Source organism: Clinocottus analis, unplaced genomic scaffold (assembly GCF_023055335.1).
Source record: "Clinocottus analis isolate CAN_PGR_092001 unplaced genomic scaffold, fCliAna1.0.p SCAF_15, whole genome shotgun sequence".
NCBI lineage: Eukaryota > Metazoa > Chordata > Actinopteri > Perciformes > Cottidae > Clinocottus > Clinocottus analis.
The window spans coordinates 12890968-12906290 of NW_027175876.1; the positions used below are offsets into that span (position 1 = coordinate 12890968).

General features: G+C 42.6%; 1 protein-coding gene across 2 annotated transcripts in view; it reads right to left on the reverse strand.

The window, feature by feature from the left end:
• msraa (methionine sulfoxide reductase Aa) overlaps window positions 1-15323 on the reverse strand; it is a 29529-nt gene that overhangs the window by 2820 nt on the left and 11386 nt on the right. For both annotated transcript variants that reach the window (XM_068577436.1, XM_068577437.1), the window contains exons 2-5: window positions 13920-13988; window positions 13050-13169; window positions 9543-9647; window positions 8603-8709 (exon numbers count right to left, since the gene is read on the reverse strand). In XM_068577436.1, the coding sequence (XP_068433537.1) occupies window positions 8603-8709; window positions 9543-9647; window positions 13050-13169; window positions 13920-13988 (401 nt within the window). The remainder of the gene's footprint in view (window positions 1-8602; window positions 8710-9542; window positions 9648-13049; window positions 13170-13919; window positions 13989-15323) is intronic.

Consider the following 15323-nt stretch of genomic DNA (forward strand, 5'->3'; position numbering starts at 1 on the left):
TTTCACTGTCATGTTTCCCTCCAAATGTTTTCGCGAAGGTTAACCGAATTTCAAGAAAATAGACCAAAGAAAAGACGCATGAACGCTCGTTCCATCCACGACCGTAAGAAGTAGGTTTATCGTCGAGAGAAGCGCTAATTCAGTCGAAAACCGCAGCGTTGTAGAGAAAAAGAGGGCGTGGCAAGATGACAAAGTCAAAGGAGCGCATGCCAGACCGCCAATGGTTAAAAACTATGCGGAGAACTGGATTTTATTTTGACCTTTCTGTTTGTTTCATGAATCAGTGAGGCAGGTGACATCAGACTGTTTGTGCTGATGTCACATTGTGCTTTTCTCGATCCATCGATTTATTCACCTCATCCATGCAAAATATTTTAAGATTGTACTTTTTTGAATTTTCAGTTGCGAATCGGCACATGGTTACAGCCACCATTTTGTCCGCTGTAACCAAGGGACATTATTTCCATCCATCTATCTTTTCCTTAGGACAGAGTGTTCAGGGGAACTTATTTGTAACTGTTGACATCTGAGTATTCAAACCCTGAATTCATTTATTTATGAAATAGTACGACTTTATTCTCAATAAGTTCCTAATATCCATTTGATTGATCGTTATCTTTACGATGTGTCCTCGTTTTACTCTTTTTCTTTCAGCTCTTTTGGGATTGTTGAGTTGTATGATTTTTCTAGATTTCTAGATTTTTCTAGACCTCACGTGTGAAGTCGTGGTTTGTATTTAACCGTTCCCATGTTCACACTCGCCGACTTCATGTGTACGTTTACTGGATCATTTATTGTCTTGTACTTTAGGACAGGGGTTGGAAATTAACTTTTTTTGTCCCGAGCACTGAATAGATAGATATAGATATAGATATGTACTTTATTAATCCCCAAGGGGAAATGCTTTTGTCATAGTAGCGTCCCACACTTACAGACATGAAATGGAAGAAACTAAACACACACAAAAAAATGAAAACTAAATAAAATATAAGAACAGGAAAGACAGAATAGATCACCATTGTTTGTTTTGGCTGGTGAGTAAAACGCGAGCAAATCTCGCACTCCCTTGCATACTGTACCAACATTTAGCTTTCGTTGATTCCCAATCCCGCTTTAGGAATTCCCGAGGGGCCCTAATGTTGAGAATACATTGTTAGGGTTGATCTGTCCGTCCAGCACTTCGGTCCAGACCGATATCTCTACAAATATCAGATGGAGTGCCATGAAGTTTGGTCCAAACACTCAAACGATGAATCCGACTGACTTTGATGATCTTCTGACTTTTCATCTCGCGTAAAGTAAGTTTCGAGCTGAAGGAGAGCCTCGTGATGCATTTGGTGTGTTCACCTTTATCTAGTCGGTTATCACTATAACTTATTGTGTTCATCCATTGCTCTTTTCAGCGTTTCACAAATCCTTCCAGAGCAAACCTCAAATGCCAGCTCCTGTTCTCAACCGTTACTGGCGGTGTGTTTATTGCCACGTACATGTATTCGTCATCTGAGAAAAGATTACGTTTATACAATTATACAAATCTATACATTGAGCGCAAAACAGGCGAGCGGCGTGTAAATGTTTCTGCAGATAGGTTGAAAGTTAAAAATGGTACAGATCTTGTTTGAGAGGATTAAACTCCCGGGGGAAATATTGGAAAGTTCTCTGTTTATTTTTAGTACAGAGAGACAATCAGACTTAAAGCGGTGCTGGGTAATTTCACACATTGGTGCCCCTAATAGTCACTGAGAGGTAATTGTTTGAAAACCTTTTTAACTTCATTGACGTCAGCGCTCAGAGGTTGATAAAGAGGACGTCAGCAAACAAACCCTGGAGGGTCTGCGATGCTGCTGTAACAGAAAACACCAAAGAGACAAAAGATCTAACGTTGGCGGGTTTAGCTTTTAATGGACAGCGTTTGCTCCCTGCTGTTTGAGTTATCACTTCCTGTAAGAGACCACAATTTAATTTGAGTGGGGTGGAGGTACGACGCAGCAGTTGGTCAGAACGGGACTCTCTTCTCTGTTGCAGCTGCACTTTATGATTACATCTACATACAGTAAGCAGATTTATTCACACAGAACCTTTCAAACACAAAGGACGAGTGAAGAATGAGAAGAAAAAAAAACTTTTGCAGGTAATAAGAGAAAAAATGGACTCAAATCAAATCAAACTTGTAATGGGCAATGAAATTGAGTTAAACAAAGGCACAGAAATAAATGGATGCACTATTTAAATATTGCGTATATCTAAAGAGCGAGAAGGCCGAAGTAACATCAATTATCAAAGCAACAAAAGCAACATTTTGTTGACGGTGATTTGCTAGTTTCAGGCAACGCCGCCTGTTGTTTTTAAGTGGGAGTCGATGATGGCTGCGGAGATGACTTGCCTTCTGCAATGAGTCCTTGTCAGTCCAAACATGAATATTTGAGCCAATAAATTGTACAAAAATTGGAACCCATCCATCACGATGAGCCAGTCCACACCATCTTCAAAACGTTTGTACTTTCACAGTCCAGGTGTTTTTCTTTTGCAGCTGTTTCGATTTCAGCGAATTTAAGGTGGTCGATAAAAAGAAGACTACCGAAAAAATAATGACTTTTGCTCTCGTGAACAACACATTCAGACATCTTCAAATTACATTGTCATTAATTATTCATAGTGGCTAATAAAAACAGACTCGGACATTGATCGTTGGTCAATTTTGTCTTGCAACTTTGTGCCCTTTTTGGCAAACAAAGTAGATATAAAGAGAACATCTGGGGAACTACAGCCATTGAACTTGCTCGTGACGGTGAGCGGCCGACAAAAGAACGGAAAACATAAACTACTGTCAAGAGAACGTTTAGAGAACATTTTTCCCAAGTTTGATAGCCAACGTTACGCGATGGACATGACACGTGTCAGAATGTACATGTAGTCTACCAGGGAGCTGGTGACACACGCCACATCTACACGTCGCCGGGCATTTACGGAAACGAATATTTCTGCCCCGCCGTTTTCAAAAATAACGTCGTACACACATGATCGTTTCCCAAAAAGTTTCTGTTTACATGAACCCGGATAAATACGCCACCGAGCGCCGTGATCAGGAAGCAAAATGTAAACAGAGGACGCTCATATATGACGTGATGCATTTTTAGTCGCGTACGGTGACGTTTGAGGACCTGAAACTCCGTTTGACCGAGTGCACACGCAAACACGCAAACGGAGTTTTCATAGATCTCCGCTTTGGCCGGAGTTTTTAGAAATGATCGCTTTCCGTGATAAAAATTTCCGTTTTCGTGTAAATGAAAGGCCAAACCGCATATATATATATATATATATATATATATATATATATATATATATATATATATATATATATATATATATATATATACACACACATACATATATGCGTTTTTTTTTAAACGGGGCCACAGGGGAACGAGACACAGGTGGAAACAATGAGGGCGGGGCTTGCAATCAAACAGGAGGACAGCACACGAGGTGGGAGGAGTCTGGAACGAGAGACAAGGTGATTGACAGACAACACAACAGAAACAGACAGAGCACAAAACTACCCAGGAGGTCTGTGCGTAACACAGTCGTTGTAAAAGATGAGTAGAGAACGCGATGCATCAATTATATCTCTTGTATATGCACATGTGAGGGACAGTGCGAACCTTACTTTTTTTAGTGGACTGCATGGCATGAGGACAAGGTTTGAATGCATATTCTGTGTTTTTTTCATTTAGTTTTTTTTCCGTTTTGTCCTTGATGTGTAAAGGCCCAAAGTCAATTATCGGATGATACTCTTTGAGGTCTCTGCAGGTCTTCGCAGAAAAACGTGTTTTTTAACTTTAACACCGTTTCCACCGTTGATGTGAATGTTCACGACTCAGAGCCTCCGTTGGGAGTAGCGCACACTGCAGTGAGTTATTCCCAAAAACGTTTCCATAGTACTAAACTCAAAGATCGATGACAGGGAAGTGAATTTAAAATCAATGTTTTGATGTGTTTTGACGCACACTTTTTCTGGGTCGCCACTGGAGTCCCCTTCTCTTGCAGAGTCTGGTTTCAAGTCTACAGGGGCGAGTACTTCACACTACAAAGATTGTGCTGGACTATTCCTTTTAGACAATGAACATCAGCGCAAAAACTATTGTCTATATTTGGCTTTAAGCGTTTAAAATTATGGACACCGACATCAATCCGACACCAACCTGCGTTACCCCCAAATGGCTCCATTTTCCATGATATGTCTCACGGCATCCTCAACCTTCCTCCTCTGTGTTTCAGTGCGTGTATTTGGGCAGCTCCTGCCGCTGTGTTAGCAGCGTGCTATAGATGCATAATTCACATCCATTAATTTGCATGTCAGAGAAGTAGATTTCTCATTTGAAATGCAAATACCTTGACTGCTCTGGTAAAGCACGGGAAAACGTGAGTAGTGCTGATAAGCACCCGAGAGGCAGGAACAAAAAAAAAACAACAAAAAAAGGTGAAGCTGGCATGTTAAAAGCGCTGGAGAGGGATTTCATAGACAAAGAGGAAAAGAGAAAGGAAGGGAAGAAAAAGCATCTGTTTTGTGTTTAGAAGAAGATATACGAGTGTTCATGAAAAAAAAATGAAGCCGGAGAGGTGCATCAAGAGGGAAAGAGATGCCAGAACAATGAGTACACGCTGCTTCAGCACCCACCGAGTGAGCACACATTATTACATAAAGCAAGCATGCAAGTACACACACAGACAGACACACACACACACACACACACACACACTGTTACCACTTCCACCTGCCATTTTAGACGCAGTGCACACCCTAATGATGGGTAGGAGGCAAGAGAAGAAAAGGGAGGCTCCTTTCATGCTGCAGACAAACGCCAGCCGCCTGCAAGGTAATTTTCTGCAGTGCTGTTGTACTTCACTCACACACACACACACACACCAAATTCCCCAATCACTCCGTGTGAACAATACAATCAAGCCGTGGCGGCGCAGAGAACATAGTCAATACCCTGACACCAAATTAACCAGACTATTCTCTCTCTTTATCACCACTCCCGGCCTCAAATTTCTCTCTCTCCTTCCATCTGCACATCACTTTTTCACCCATCCATCTTTTATGTTCCGATGCGTGAAACGTGGCTGGGGAGAAGAAAGAAGAAGAAGAAGAAGAAGCAGAAGAAGAAGAAGAAGAAGAAGAAGAAGAAGAAGAAGAAGAAGAAGAAGAAGAATTAGGCATCACTTGGCTCGGGGGATCAGAGTGGCTCCTGATAAAAAATTCTGCAAGTGTCTGGGACGGCGTGTCCTGGGAAAGTCTCTCTGCGCCGTGATGCATTTTACATGTTCAGTTTGTTTGGAGCGAGGAGAGCGTGGTGGCCAGCGGCCGCGGGGACAAAGAGAAAGAGAGCCACCTACAAAGACTTCATCGGCGGGAGAGAGGGGGACCTCGCCCGAGATGTTTTTTGGGGAGCAAAGATGCATTAATATTTCAAAGATGCCGCTGTGCGAATGCGCACAAAGTCAGTGCGCGGAGGTGAACGCTGCATCCGCTCTCGTCAGTGAGGAGGAAAAGAAACACTGAATTATTGAACTGGCCTCGTCCTTTTTTTGGGGGGGGGGCTGAAAATGTTGAGGCTTTGTGTGAAACATCAGATATAGAGGGCTTGATCACATGTAGCTATACTATAGGCATACAAATGAGAACGATGCGAACAAAATGTAGAAGTCAGTGTACGCATATGCGTGTGCTCGTGCATGTCAGTTTTGCAACTAAAGCGTTTTTTTTTTTTTTTGTGGAGGACAGATTTAAGGCCCAGATGGTTTGGCATGGAGTGTGTTTGCTGTAGGCCAACTGCTCACACACACACACACACACACACACACACACACACACACACACACACACACACACACACACACACACACACACACAGATGGGAGAGAGTGGGGGATGCAATCTGGTGAGAAAAAAAAATGAGAGGAAACAAAATCTCCAATGACTGATAGAAGGATGGAGTGATTACATGAAGGGAATCTATCGAAGAGCATTATACATGAAAGCTTTCTTCATGAAACCTCACAAAATTCAATAAATACACGCACAGAATGATATTCTTAGAGTCTTTCTGACCGCTAAAAATGGAAATGTTGCACGCAGGATGACAATCCTCTGAGGGGCATAAATGTGCTCAAGACATGTCTGTTACATTATTATATGATCTTGTGTGGAAGTGTCTTAAACTCGCATTCTTTCTAATGGCCATTAGGGGGCGACCCCTCAGGTTGCAAAAAGAGGTCAGATTGTATAGAAGTCTGTGAGAAAATAATCCAACTTCTGACTTGATTTATAACCTCAGTAAACATTGTTCACGCAACTTTATGTTCTCATCTAGACCATAAAGCAAGGTATGCTTTTGGGGCGGGGCTACCTTGTGATTGACAGGTCGCTACTAGGTCTGGGGTGGTCTGTGTTTTTATGGTACAACTTGAATTCTTTAACAGCATGTTTTCAGTTCATTTTAATATGTGAATTGTAATATTTCACCTTCTTATTGTCTGTTGTGTTCAAACACAGAGGGAAGCTAATTTTTCCTCTTGAACTATTCGTGCATCATTTTTGTTGTACTACATGTAGATGTAGCTTGCAAATGGACCAAGCATCTTGTTTGTGCCGGTAAAGGTCAATCCTCCAGGGAGCACGAATGTGGTCAGTAAAAGTCTAAACTATTGTTTGGCTTTTTTTACATATATTGTGTCTACTTGTGTCTATACCTTGGTCCTAATGCTGAAGCTCGTTTCGGCTCTTTTCCGTTCCGCGTTGTGTTTTGTCGTACCGCTGCTTTGTTTCACAACGGTATCCTCTTTGGACAGCACCGCTAACGTGACACAAGATATTTCATCACAGTTCAACTCAACGCAAGAGGGAACAAAAGCACACTTGCACACATCAGCTACTTCTCCAGTTTATGTCCACTAAATGGGCTTTCTGGGCCCTGAAACATCCGGCACATTTAACAAGCTGCATGATATTAACATTTGGATACTTCTGGGAAACACGCTGCTGGTCTTTCAAGCCTTGGGAAATAAGTATAAAGACATTTCACATGAAGGCTGTTAAACTTTAGAAACTGGCTTTTTAGAGGAAGTGTACGAGAATTTGAAGCCGCTCATGTCTGAATAAGCACCCTGGTCACGTTAACGTCACTGTCACAACTACGATCTTGGTCAGACACCCAACATTTAAGAATCACTTCCAACACGACACAAGTCTGCATTTAATGTCATCGGATTAACATAAAGACCACAGCGGCACAGGCAGAGAGAGAAAGATGTATGATTTATAAGTAGTAAATTCTATATCTCAAATCGGTGGGCGGCGTTTACAGCAGCGTTTTGCACCCCTACTGAGGGGACGTATGAGGGCGTGGTTTGTGGCATTGAGAAGGATGATGGATAAACAATGGAGGACTTTTCTTTTGTTATCTAGGCTTATTTCGTCCTGCACAACTCCAGTGACCGTCCCGAAAAAAATGGAAAGAAACAAAAGCAGAAATGCTCCTCTCGAAAAGGGACTTCCAGCCAGCCGACAGAGCTAAATCTGCAGACAAGTGACAACACCAAAGGGAAAACGAGCGAGAGATGTGTGCCGACCAAATTCATTGACCCATAATGTCGCTAAACTTTAAGACGTAACGCTTCATTTCTATGTTTGTGTAAGAGAGAACCTTGTAATGTTTGGAGAAAGAAAAAAAAAACTACTGTCTCTATTTGAGTGTCTGTGTGGGAAAGATAGAGGAAGATGTTGAGTATCAAACAAGACCTTCTATTATAAGAAGTCTAATAATACTTTCTGTGTTTTGGTCAAGAAAAAAAATGAACTAATTGAATTGAATCAATGTTTTCTATTCCATGCTTAAAACAGTGCTTTTGTCAAGTGCACTTGTGGTATTAGGAACAGCACCTGATGAGGATATAGTGTTGTAAAAGTAAGTAATGCTTGAACCTAACACATCAGCTCGTGTTTCCATTAGATCACAAACACAGAGTTTGACGTGTCCGGCGGCCGGACGACTAAAACAAAGACGCACTCGAGGGACAAACCCTGCTGAAAAGACCCGGGGGCTTGAGACGGAGAAGAAGCAATGGAAAGAGGGACATATTGGAAAGAGAAAAAGGGGACGTTCACAAAGACCAGACTACACCAGAGTGGAAAAGAATAGAGTAACAACCTCGCCGTTAGTTTCCATGGCAACAAGCCCTGTTGGTGGGATAGTGGTGCAGAAGTCTCAGCAGGAGAGAGTTCAACAGAGGGAGTGTGTGAACATCTGGTGTGTGTGTGTGTGCGTGTGCGTGTGTTAAAAGCATATAGTTATAGTGTACATGGCGAGGGCTACATGCACAGACACATCCATTATATATCGCTGTTCCTCTGCTGACGCCAAAAGCATCTGTGTGAGTGTTTCTGAGACACAGCGAAAGAAAGAGGGATGGGCAGCAGAGGGGGGCGGGGGGGGGGGGGATGCTGGGAAATGGAGTCAAAGGAAAAATGATAGGAGTGACAAGGAATTGATGGTGAGAGAGGCGTTAAAGGCCGATCCGTGGATAGGTGTGTGTGTACCTTCTGGTATTGATCTTTGGAGGCCAAAACTTCCTCCAGCTGCTGCTTTGTGTCGGGGTAGACGGCGGAGCGGTACTCCGTCCCGGCATCGTTCCCCTGTCGCATCCCTAAACACGCGCACGCAAACACACACACACACACACACGCACATCAAGACTTTGCATTACAGCTGACGTTGAGTTGCCTTCGTCCTCCTCCGTTCTCAGCTGACGCCACACGGTCTGAAAACAACAGCTGACAGCATTTTTCCAAAAATACAACTTGTCTGTCTTGGCAGGACTGAAAGCAGATTTCTTTTGTTTTTTGATATTGTTGGTTTTTTTTATACTGTGGACTGATCATTTCATCACGTATTCCTTTCAGCGCTCCAACGTGGGCTTGTCCGCCTTGTCAACCACGACGTCTGGTTTCGCTTAAAGGCTTCAGCCACTCGAGTGGTGCGGCTCTCGAGACGGCAGCGCGGGTCCGTCACTCTGGCAATCCCTCACTTTGGTCAAAAAGGGAAACCTTTTTGCGACACCGGATGAATCTTCATGACTTCCATGACCTCACAATTAGCACGCTAACTCGTTGTCACATTTTAAATTAGCATGTGACGTAAAGAGAGTCCCGCTCAGTGTTGCCGCTGACGGAGCACTTCTCGTAACACGTTTCACGCGTTTAGCATATAGCCTTTTAGCACGTTAAATTGCAAACAAACAAATTGCTAACATTGCTAACATAGTAACATATGGATGTTTTTAATGGAACCTTTAGCGCCATAACATTTTCAACCCTTTTCTCCATGTTTTTGTGTCTACAAGGTATGCTGTTTCCACACAGGAATCGCTAAAAACATTCTTTTTAGCCACATTTTAATACAGCTCATCGCTAAAAACAAACTCTTTATCCTCCTCAAAGGGGTTCAGTCACGAGAGCGTCTGTGGCCGGGAGGTCGTACCTTGAGTCGGGTTGTGATTTTCCCAGAAAACTTTGAGCAGGCTGGCGAAGCTGATCTGCTCCGGATGGAAGACGACTCTCACCACCTCGGCGTGGCCTGTCATACCTGCAGAGCACAACTTCTGTGAGTTCGTGAGACACACAGAGGTCACACACAGGGTTCAACGAATAGATCTACCCACTCGGATCACTGGGGATTTCATCACAAACATTTGGGGTCCTTCCATTTCATAGCTTCTGAATATCTTTCAATCGTGGGAGGTTTGTTCATGCAGTAATCCTTCAAGTAAAAGGTGCAATGTGTAGAATTTGTACTGACTCGTAGTATGAAAATGGCGATGAAACCTCTCTTTAGGTTAAATATGAAGGAGATTGGATGTGAAGCATCATCTTTGGTATATCTGATCGACAATGGAATATTTGAGTTGAACATAATAGCATTAGGTAGTTGTTTATTAGTTATGTATGACGCGTTGGGGTAATTCTTTGAGTCATGGAGAAGCGGTTGGACGCTATAAGTGCCTTACTCCTTTTTTGGATATGTAATCTTTATTAATGTATTTATGAGAATTTGTATATCGAGAGTTTGCTCTATGTTTACTGTCATTGTTTACTGTTTTATTTCATTGTTATTCTTGTTACATTGTTTTGTCTCTTTTTTTACATGAATCAAAAACAACTCTTGCGGTTAACAAAACACTGTCACCTCAAGGTCAACTTACTTGCTTCTTCCGGCCTTTGACCGATCATGCAGGCTTTAGCTGAGGATGACTCACGTAGATAATATTAAATGTTAATATTAAAAACCACCCCCCACCCCCAGGACAGGCTGAGTCATCGTTATATAAAACTGTAAATCATAGCTTTTTTTATGACAAAAAAGTCCCAAACTGCTATATTTGGATGTATTGAACACCATAGGTAATAAGTGAAATATATGGTTTGGTTCATGGAAATATTCAAATGTCCCAGATGTGCGCAAATGTGCCCCAAATGCAGATTTTGTAATCCTCGCCTGAACGTTCTCTGCACTAAAGCTTCTCAAACTTTGTTCTGCTTCACTTTATCAAAGTCAACCTTTACAGAGAGAATGTTCACATATGTGCTACGATTTGACTTAGAGTTGGTCCTTATAGCATTTACTCTCAATCAGTAACATAAAGACATATATTACCACATCTGAACAAAATCTCACATGTGTACCTTTTATTATAACACGCACATTATTCAAATAGCCCAAGTGGTTGCAAAGATACACCCTTTTTAGTTTATGTAAGCCATTTTCTAGGAAAAGGCCTTAAAAATAGGTTGGTGTTGTATTATAACTGTAAATGTTTAAACTTTTGATTTGCACTTCAAAGTTAATGTCCTAAAACAGACCTGAAGGCCGACTGGTCGAAAGCTCCAGAACAAGCAAGTAAGCGACTCTTGAGTTGAGGCTGTTCTGTCAACTGCAGGGGGATCTAAGCATCCCAATCGATCTTGAAATACTTGTATATACAGGAAAAGACCACAGCGGTCCAGAGATGATTAGAATGTTCCACCCAACGAGCGATCCGTCCTGCAGACAGACCGACGGCAGCTGGTGTCGGTAATGCACTGTGACCCATTACGCCGCACCTCATCTTCCTCCTGTCTCTCGTTCTACCTGCACTCCCATCTCTCTCTGTCTCTTATTACTTTTTTAATATCAGGAGTTATGGATTCCTACGGTAGATATTGGCGGACAGAGACAACGCAGCGGTCGATATTAAATTAATGCCTCACCAGGACGATCTCGCAGGAATATATCCATTTCGGAATAGACGGGAAATAAAGCAGTGGCTTGAATCGGATCAGAGTTGTTGTCCACAGTATGTACGTTTAATTGTGAAAATAATTGTCCCTATTCAACATGAGTTTTGACTTTAGAGCATTTCAGCACATAGATATACATCAGAAGTATCCATCCTTATTTTTACTTCCTGCTGAATGACACTGCTGGTCCACTCCTAGGAAGTTATCCCTGCAGGCCTTTCATTGTATTTATAAGAGATTATGTGGTTTGGTAAAGATTACAAATGCTAAACATTTTAGCTATTAGCAGCCAGACGTTAACATGAAGTCTTCTGACTGTAGAGGACGATGGCTTTGAGAGGAAAATGAAAAAATTGAGAAAATTATGAAGAGTGGGAGCGTTTTATCTCGTAAATACAGGTACATTTTTTCTATCAGACAGAGAAAAAAAAGTGTAAATGGAATTAGCACATTACAAACTTCACACTAATCCAAGTGTAAATATTTAACCAAACATGAATATTTTTGGTCTCTCCTGAAGATGGAAAGGTGTCAGGAGCAGTAAATATCGCCAAGTGATGTCATGCAGCGCTCCGCCAAGATGCCGTGCTGATCACAGAAACACACGGCCATCTTTTTGTTCTTAGAAGCAGTGAGAAGAGAGACGCGTTTGTCTGCTTCTCTTCCGCAGTAGAAAGTCTAGAGATTTACGGAGGTAGGGAATATGATGAAAAACAATTGTGGATTAAACAATTCCCACTCAAAGAATATCCACGTGTTTGAAATATACACGTTTTAAAAAGTTCAAAGCCGAGGTTGGAAAATGCAAAAAACACTCAACCATGACTCCAAAACTCAGCCGACCAATTGACCTGTGGGTTTTGTAAACTGCTCCCGTTCGGCTAAAAATACTCCGGGACGGATAAGTCACGCACTCAACCGGTGTTCTCGAGCGACGCCGATGGATTTACGTCGTATTTTAACCAGATTTACTGAATCGGCAGGCGAGAGAAATGCGAGAGAAGCGGCCCAGCGGATGCTTCCTGGACTGCCAATCACAATTGTTATAGTGACATGTTACAACTGTTAGCTTCAATAGTGAACCTATACCGTATGGTATATCCATACGCTTTTTTCATTAAGGTTTTTGTGGGTCACTATATCACTAATACATTTTACCTACTCAACTAAAATGTTGGATAGTAGGTGAGTGTGCTTCCTTATATAGCTAATAACAAGGGATTTGGGACGCAGCCTGTGTTTATTGTTACCTTCGCCGTATTAACGTGCGGCGACATCTTTTCAGCTCGGCGTTGACGTGGCCGTCTGACAGCCGCTCGCTTATGTTTCCAGAAGAATAAAAACTAAGTCCCAAAGAAAAAGAGACAGGTGGCCGAATGATGGTCTGGGGATTGATTCACTCTGCACTGGCTGGCTGGAGGAAATCACTGGGCGGGCTGGACATGCATCACACAGAAGTATACACACACACACACACACACACACACACACACACAATCAGCTCAGAGTGGTCAGGCTTCAGTAGCAGCCTTATCCATGCCCCAGTATAATAGGGCCTGGGGGAAATGATTCACTACTCTGTTTATGTCGGTCTTGTTTTCCACAGTCCATTGATTCTCAGTAGACAATGCGCTGCCCACTGCAGTGTGTGTGTGTGTGTGTGTGTGTGTGTGTGTGTGTGTGTGCGTGTGTGTGTGTGTGCAAAAGCTACCTGTGCAGGTTTCCTTGTAGGTGGGGTTAGGTGTGTATCCTCCCGCGTAGCCCACTTGGGTGGAATAAACCCCTTTTTGTCTCCAAAACTTCCTCTCGGCTCCCCAGAAGCAGCCCATGCCTACGGGAGAAGAAACCCCAAACTTTTGTCAGACAGCGAAACTTCAAAGTCACAATCCGTTTCAACGGACAACAAGACAGAGAAGGCCTCGCTTCAGAGCTGCAACGAACCGGCATCTTTTATTTTTTTTGTCATATATGATAGCAAATTGAAAATCTGAAGGTTTTCATGGACTATGAGAGACATTTTCTTGACTAAAACCGGGGTTTCCCAAACTTAATTTCAGGGGACCCACTTAAAAAAAAACAATGTAAGCCTGAACGAGACCATTCTGCATCATCTTAAACTATCTCGAAGAGGTAAAGTGGCCATTTTGTTTGAGGCATGAGTTATTGAAAACATATGCATGTGTTAAATACTTCATAACTGAGGTCTAAATGATGCATTCAGGTAGCATTAACGGGCTAAACAACATAACAATACAAACAGTCAGGCTCCATCATGTGGCTTGAAGGTGTGTTGCTCATATGAATGTTAAATAAAAGACTAAGGAAGGAATTCTGGCCGTACTGAGACCTCCTGTGGTCTTTGAGAATAACTGGACTAAAAGATAAATCAATAAAACAAGAAAATAATCTGCAGAATAATCCAAAATGAAAGAAATCTACAGCTTCGCCTGTGATGCAAGGTATATTAACACCGTCTAATGTGCTAAATAAACCGTGAAGTAAATTGTAGGTCATATAGCACCAGAACGAGCAAAACGTTGTGCCTGCATTTTTAATTTCTTTTTGACAAGAAGACACTCACCAAATACAACCATCTCGGTCCCCTCTGGAAAAGGTGGAACAGTCCTGTTGCCGCTCACATGGTGTTTGGCTGCATGAGAAACAGACAGAATGACAAAAATGACACGTCTTTGCACGTCAAACATAAGCACCTGAGCCTCCCTTATGAGTCCAGAGAGACCGATAGAGGGAGAACGTGAGAGACGGGTCTTTTTGATCACGTCGTGCTCAGCCTGCAAGGGACCGCTCATCAATTTCTGCAAAGCGATCGCTGTGGGACACGAGTAACACAGTGGCGTCCTTGGATCCTTTGCGTCAGCAAAAGAAGAAGAACACCCCATTAAGTGTTACTTAGACTACTGAGAGTTCAGAAAGTACTTATTATGCAGGCTCCTTCACACAGTGTTGTGTTATTAAGAAATATTAGATTTAGTTTTTTACCACCAATGAACGCATGGAAGAGCATTTTTAATGTTGCTGCTAACTTTTCAGTGTACGTGTCTTTTTGTTGCAATGTATTCTGAAGTGATTTCCCTTGTCCTTTAAAAAAAAAACAGCTCGCCGTATGTACAATACATATTTCAAATGAAAGCCTAAATTTTTCATAACACCACCACCACCGTAATACAGTGCTGAATTCAACTGAGACACACACACACACACACGCGCGCGCGCACACACACACCCACACTGACCCACTTAAACAGTGGCGAGCAGCTCTGCAGAACTTCATAGCAGCTGCATTCACTCCAATCAACACACAGCCAGAGGTGCACCAGGGCCCATTTGAGGCCACCCAGCCACCTGGCTGAGCTAACGCGCATTAGCGTTAGCATGCCGGAGGCTGAGCGTAAGTACGTGTGTGTGTGTGTGTGCAGATGGCTTTCTGTAAAATGCTGTGGGGGGAGGGAGATGGATTAAAATAAATGGGATGGAGTAGAATGAGAATGAACCCAACATCTGGATCGCCCCTCCTCCTCCTCACACTCTCCCCCTTATCCACACACGCATACACACACACACACACACACACACACACACACACACACACTGTTCATGCATGGATGCACAATTGTCGTGTCGAGCAGCATGCCTATAGACAAAAGCAGCCAGATGGATACTGCCAACCAATCAGCAGTCCTCCAAACAAACAAACAAACAAACACAAACACACACAGACACACACATCAAAGCACAATTTGTGAGCAGACTTCATCTTGTCAATCAGCAGTATGGATTCTGCATTCTCTATTCACTCATCAACTTGGAACACACACACACACACACACACACATGCGCACACGCACACACGCACACACACACACAATCTGAAGTCTGATTACACCAGCATCCTTTCATCCAGATGTCAGTCCGACTGTCTGACATCTTCACAGACACGTTCTCATCTTCCTCTGTATTCTGAGGA